Source organism: Belonocnema kinseyi, chromosome 2 (genome assembly GCF_010883055.1).
Source record: "Belonocnema kinseyi isolate 2016_QV_RU_SX_M_011 chromosome 2, B_treatae_v1, whole genome shotgun sequence".
NCBI classification, from domain to species: domain Eukaryota; kingdom Metazoa; phylum Arthropoda; class Insecta; order Hymenoptera; family Cynipidae; genus Belonocnema; species Belonocnema kinseyi.
The window spans coordinates 59734152-59741462 of record NC_046658.1 but is presented as its reverse complement, the minus strand read 5'-3'; the positions used below and the strand labels follow the sequence as shown (position 1 = coordinate 59741462).

Below are 7311 nucleotides of genomic sequence, written 5' to 3'. Positions count from 1 at the left end.
GTTTAGTTAAAGGTTATATTTCTGAAATTTATTTGGGCTTTGAGGTCACATTCTCATCAAAATTCGCATAGTGTGTGAAATGTTAAGAATGAATAATATATTTTTTTGAGCAGATGTTTTAAAACGTTACGCTTTATAATAAGAAGAGAAAATTATTACTTTCTAATTAAAAACTCTTTTAAATTGAACAATAGAGAAGTGAAATTAGATGAAAAGAATGTAATATTTCAAGCAAATGATGCATGCCATGAAAGATAAAAAATCACATGATGTTGAAATGCAAGTGAAACACCTTCTCACGCTCGATCGCATAACGTCCTTAGAATAGTAATAACTGTAAAACCATGTATCTTTCCGAACCCTTCACCCACTTCACAACACTTGCAAGGAAATGCTAAATGAATTTCTAAAAACAATTGAAGATTCAGTTTTAAATGATACTTTTTGAAGCATTTCTATTTTTTATAATTTATAAATCACGTAATTAAAAATAAAACTCAACTATAAATAATATTCTGGGACAAATGGTTGAGTTCTGATAATGTATAGTGAAGCCCTAAAGAGCGAGCTAAATAGTGAATCGATCCATCCATAAGTCGTTATCATAATACATCAATTTGATTATAGAAGTGGATTGAAGACTGAGTATGATTTTCTTATAGTCAAAATAATATGAATTTTAATCATTGAAATAATGTTTGGATTTTGTAACTAATTTAAATAATTTTATACAAATTTGCACCGCATTGTCTCATTTTAAATTGACCAGAAAACTGGGTTTGTCTGATTAATCACTGAGCAAAAAGGTTCTGCGTTGGAAGAACAATAATTTTCACACTGAAATCAAATTTCAAGCCGGTGATCGACAGTGAACCATTTCCTGTTCACTTAAGCGGATCTTAATTGGAAATGACTTAGTAATCTTGTGATTGGATTATCGCCGAATTATTGACCTCTTTACCTTTTTGTCAATCAAGAGGAAATCTCTAATTATTCTGAAACGCCAACTTTTATAATGTCCGATAATTTTGATAACATCTTCAGCTATTTATTTTATTTTATATAAAAATTTATCTAATTCAGAGTAAATTATTTTAATTTTATCAATTTAAAAATCTGTTATTATGCCAAACTGGGAAAAGGAAATCGATTTGAAAGTGGTTTCGCCAATTTGTCATTCTGTACGAATTGTTAATTTCTCGGTAACTTTCATGCGTGAAATGCCAAAGTTATTGTAATGGCTATTGCACAATTTACCGTTTTAAAACCCAAGTGCACCCGCGATTCGCTCTCCCTTTCATTTATCTCGATGCTTGTTTCGTTCGACTTCTTTTGAAGTCTCAAGTGAGAACAAAACAAGCACCTCGTAAGATATTTTTGTCGAGATCAGATAAGCTATGCTATTACGCCATATGAGCGAAAAAATATTCTTTAAGAAAATAAAGTTTTTTAGGGGAAATTAGGTGACATGTATTTTTCCGAAAGTGGCGATGATTTGATTGAAAATATAAAAAGTCGATTTTCATAGAGATTTGTGTGGCCTCAATTTTTTAGTCAGGAAAATTTTTTCAAACAAAACTGAATTTTCGTATTTTTCTCGGAAAGAGTGAAAGATACATACAAAAAAATTCAAGACAAAAGATTGCACATCTAGAAAATTTCTAAAAAAATACCTCTTGCTCTTTTGTGATACCTTGCATCGTTTACGAAAAAAATTTGAAAATTTTATTGTCAGGACAAGAAAATTCTCTCTTCACTCAAAAATAGTTTACTCCGCATAATACTGATAGGATTTATTGATTGTGTAAGCAGCAACTTCTAAAAAATATTACAAAAAATAACAAAGGTGGGTTTTCCAGAAAATTGTCTTCTCACGTTTTCAAAATTCAAAGAAGAAAATTAAGAATATTTCCTAAAAAACCCCGCCTTTTTTATATTTTGCAAAATATAAAGCATTGAATCGAATTGAGCTTAAAAGTTGGAAATAAAATCGAATCTGAAAATCTTAGAGTATCCGAAAATGTGAAAATACCAGACTTTAATTACTTCTTAATTTATGCTTATTAAATAAATATTCTTTAGGCATATGACTGAGATATCGAATTTTTTGTAATTGTCCTAGAATTTTAACATTAAAATTATATAACAGTCGGTACAATAAATTAACTAAAAAAGTTTTATAACGAATTTCATCTTATAATTTAAATTTGAAGTTAAAAACAAAACTTCGGAATTTAAAACAAAATTCTCCTAACCACAAAAATGGTTTCACCTCCATAAAACTCACAGGATGTCTTCCTTGTAGAGAGCCGATAAAGAAATAAGAGTGACTTTTTTGTGAAAATCGACTTTTTATGTTTTATAAAAAGTCGCCACCACTTTGTTAATTGTAAACTTTTGAAATTTCTCGATGGACTTAAAAAGAGGGTGTTAAAAATCACTAGCATGAAGAGAACATGTTTTTTAATTATTCTCAATACATATGGCGTGGAGTAATTACAATGAGATATTAATACCTTAAAGTTGGGCTAAGGCGTCCACTTTCAATAAAAAGGTAAATATCGATATTCTATAATACTGAATGGCAAATTATAATAAATCATATTTCTGTTATTATTTTAAAGTAAATTAAACAAATATGACAAATAATAACAAAAAAGTACGTAATTAATTTCAGTGTAAGCATAACCAAATGTTTTGCTTCAAGTTATAACCTTACAAATTATAGAAAGCAAAATAAGTAAATAATTTAGGAAATTCTTCCTGTTAGGAGTTCGAGAATGGCATTTTGATACTTCTCAATGGATTATTTAAAGAAATTGGACCAGTCCAAACATCTTATCTTGGTTAAAATTTGAAAAAATTTTATTAAGACAATATAGTAAATGATAGGTGACCTCAATATCCAAACAAATTTGTAAATAAACTTTCGCAAGCGTTTCATATTCGACTTCACCAAAATACTGGAAACCACAACCTTATATATAAGTATTATTTTTATCAAAATTTCCTGACGAAACTAACCCAAACTGTATCTAAAAGAAAAATTGATATTTATTTTACAGAAAAACGTTACAAAATCTTTCGCATTTTTATTCAGAAAAGTAGAGACGAAATGATAAAATATAAAATTACGAGTGGTCAGGTTTCACCCGCTTGTCCCGGTTAGCTCAGGCTTACGGTACATGAAAAGTATTTGATAGTTATTATTATCACCATAAAACTAATTATTTTTTATTCTTTATTTACAGATTTGATGATGGACGTGATGGTTTCCTGGACTTGGCAGAACTAAAACGCATGATGGAAGTTCTTGGCGCGCCTCAAACCCACCTTGGACTTAAAGCCATGATTAAGGAAGTTGACGAAGATGGTGATGGTCGAATCTCCTTCCGCGAGGTAATATTACTTTTAACGAGTTAAGGATAATAATACTGTTTTTTATAAGAATACTATTTTTATTTTACAATTCTAGAAGATTCAATGCTTCCTATATAGTCTCAGAATTTGCATCTTTCTATCAAGCTTATTCATATTTTATATGAATGGAAATCTCCTTTCTTATAAAATATTTTATGCAATGAAATGTTTGTTTCTAGATATTCACAGAGGTCCGAATCTTTCCTCTATTGTCCTGTGTTTCCCGTTTTTTTTAATTCCCCTTTTTTTCTTTAAATATGTGATATTTAAAAATACTATTTTTTAATTTAATTAGTATTACATTTAAAGTAATTAATAAATAGTTTATAATAATATAGGTAAATGATATAAATATAAATCTTCGCAATAACAAAAATAACGCGACAAATTCTCTGAAAGTATAGTAAATGTACGTGAAAGCAGCTATTGAAATGTTAATAATTAATATGATATTGAAGCTCTTAAATAATTTATTCATGGATAACTGAATTACAAAATAAAAAAAAAACAATTTAACGTAAAACATTTTTAGGAAAAAAACTTTGAGCTGAAACTTAAGGGTGATCCAAAATATCAATTTTGGATTTTTTCCCTTTCAATAAACATTGAGAACAATTTTATTTTTGAAAATCTGCAAATAAGATGTAAAAGGGGCTCATAAAAACTTGATTTTTTTATTGGAAATACATCAGCCAATATGAATCGACAATAACTTTTCATTTTTACGCACATTAGACTAAATCTACCCCTTAATTTAGATAAATGAGAGTTTTACTGTATATTCAAGCTTATTAATTTGTTTATTCTTTCTTCCCAGATCACTACTAAGTAATGTGGTATATATTTCTATTAACTTTTAAAATAATTTGTAATTGATGAAATAATTGATTTTAAGTGAATAGTTGCATAAGTGATGCCATTTTCAAAATCAAACGAGTGATCCAGTGATTGCTTAATGGATATATTACCGACATTTATTATTTTTTAAAGTGATTTTTTACATTTTTAACACAGCTAATAGTCTTCTTTTATTTTAACAGGAATACTTTATTTCGTAAATTTAAATAAAATAGGCTATTAAAAAAGAAAATCTGTACTATTATTAACCCCATCTAATCTTTTAATTTATTTTTAGAAATTATTGATTTGTTTATAGACTTGCAGTAGTTTTTAAAGGTTTTCATCACTTCTGAACTTTGCAATTTGATAAGAAATTAAAGGTTTTAGAAAAAGTAGATAAACATTAATAACATATCCAATGAATAATGAAATGTCGAAAAAATCTCGTTTATCTCACATTGTCGGTATCGCTTTTATCGGTAATTTACCGACACACTTTATGATTGTTTAAATAATCAAGGTCAGGGGGGGTCTTTACCCACCTCTCAATTCTTGAAACTGGCACATAATATACTTATACTTTACTGTGTGTCGCTTCAAACCCCCTTCCTCTGGAAATTTTTTCTTGCTACGTATGCCGCCCTCCCCTACCCGAAAGATTTTCCTGGTTACCGATTGGTAAACAATTACAAAAGTATTATTATAATACATATATTGGTTCTTTATACTGACTATAATCTTCTTGAAGTATCGCATAAATAATTAAATAGCAAAAACATGTTTATCCGCCGTTCTCGACTTACAAGATATATGTAAACACATTAAAAGTGTTAAAACAATCATTTCATCGTCATTTTACAATTCTTGGCCTACAAACAATTGCTTAAACGATTCAAAATTGTTTTTAAGTTAATGAAAATATATGGTATATTGAAATCCAAGGTATCCAGTGACATTGGAAGCCTTTAAAAAGTGGAATTCTCCTTGAATTTTTTTTAACCTTGAAAACCTGGAAATCTCCTTGAATTTTTCACGAGAAACCTTACAATTAAATTTTCTTTTTCTTTTAAAGCAGTTACTTTATTGATCTGCGAAAAGTAATTTAAATCTTTTATTCTACTATAAAAAAAAACATCTCGTGTAAAAGAAATCTTGCTACTGAAAAGTTTTTTATTTATCAACATATAATTCATCTTTTACTCATTACAGAATAAATACAGATATTTCTAGGCAGACTTTAACATTGTGAATAATTCTATAAGTTGTTAATTTCGTCTCAGCTAATATAGAATGTTAAAGTATACATTTTTTTCTTGATATTCTCAACTTAAAAATTCGAAAAGTTGCTAGTTGAATGAAATTTATTATTAGTCAAATAGGCCATGGCCATAACAGATTTCTCAAGGGTTTCACCACTCGGGTTGTGCGTGTACACCAGATGACAAAACATTGCTAAAGATTTCAAAATATTTCAAAGATTTAAAAATATTTCAAAGGATTTTTTATATTTCACAAAGATTTCACGGATTTCACAGATTTAATAAAGGCTTGTAAACTACATTAAAAATATGGCACAACAAATTCACAAAGATTTTAAACCTTTTAAAATATTTAAAGGATTTCAGAGATTTGAAAAAGGGTACAGTACACCAGATTTACAACATTTTAAAACTTTCCGAAGATTCAAAACTATTTCAAAGTGTTTCAAAACATTTTAGAAGGTTTGAAAATTTCAAAGATTTCACAAAAATTTCCCCAAGACTTCGAACTTTTCTTAAAGATTGCAAGGATTTCAATGATTTGAAAAAAGCCTGTAACCAGATTTTAAGGATTTCATAAAGGTTTCGAACTTTTCCAAAAAAATTTAAACTTTCAAAAGGTTTCACAGATTTCAAATATTGTAAAAGGTTACAGAAACCCAGATTTCTAAGATTTCAAAATATTTTACACAGATTATAAATATTTTAATGATTTCGAGTGAACACACAAGATTTCAAAAAGACTTCACAAATATTTCGAAGATTTCATAAAATTGAAATGAAGCTTTACAAAAAAAAAAACAGAATTCCAAATATTTCAAAAAGGGTAAAGTACACCATATTTCAAAGATTTAAAAACCTTTAAAAGATTTTAAACGAATTCAAATGTTTCAATGATTTTAATGATGTATAATGATCACAAAAGATTTCACAAACAAAGGTTAAAGAAAGCTTTCACAAATATTGCAAAGATTACATAACATTTTCAAAACGTATCAAAAAATTCTACCAAGATTTCAAAGCTTTCAATGATTTTAAAGATATTAAGGATTTCAAATATTTTAACGATTTCAAATATTCTACAGAAATTTAAAAAGATTCCAAAAGATTTGTATAGGAATTTCAAGATTTCAGGGATTTCAAAGACGAACTTTTATGTTCCCAAAAAATTAGGGATTTCTTTATTAATGGATCTACTTTCTTTAAAAATTGTTGGCCAATAAAAAACAAAATGTCTTATTCTTTAAATTTGTAACAAACGGTTATTTTATTATTTGATGTAAAAAATGAGACCTGGAAAAAGACTCATTTCTTCAATTAGGGGCTGGGTTTTAAGGTTGAATAAAAGAGTCTTATATAAGGGTAAAAATAATAATTGATGTTAAATTCGTATTCTTCGAAATATTTCTAACAGAAAGCAATAAACTTTTTATTTGATATTTGCACATCTTCAAAAGTGACACCAATGTTCATTCAATAGGAAACTTTAGGGGCTGTGATGCGCGTCTTTTTACACACTGATTTTGCTCAAATTTTTACACTTTAAAAAATGGGCATGACAAAACATACAAAATCAAGTTTTGACAGGTATGAATTTGGATTACCCTACTAAAACATGTAAAAAATGTAAAAATCAGACATAAGTTGGTTAGGCTAAAATACGTGAAAATGTGCGATGTATTTTTTAATGGAATTTTTTGATGAAATAACGTTTTTAAAGATATAGAAAAGGTTTATATAACCAATTTTAATTTTGTTGGAACTTCTTATATCGCCAAAAATGTATTTTCAA

General features: G+C 27.8%; 1 protein-coding gene across 1 annotated transcript in view; it reads left to right on the top strand.

Annotated features, from left to right (window-relative positions):
* The window catches only part of LOC117166971 (EF-hand domain-containing protein D2 homolog), a 90905-nt gene that overhangs the window by 76284 nt on the left and 7310 nt on the right, over window positions 1-7311 (top strand). Inside the window, exon 2 of the mRNA XM_033351476.1 lies at window positions 3252-3399. Coding sequence (XP_033207367.1) covers window positions 3252-3399 — 148 coding nt within the window. The remainder of the gene's footprint in view (window positions 1-3251; window positions 3400-7311) is intronic.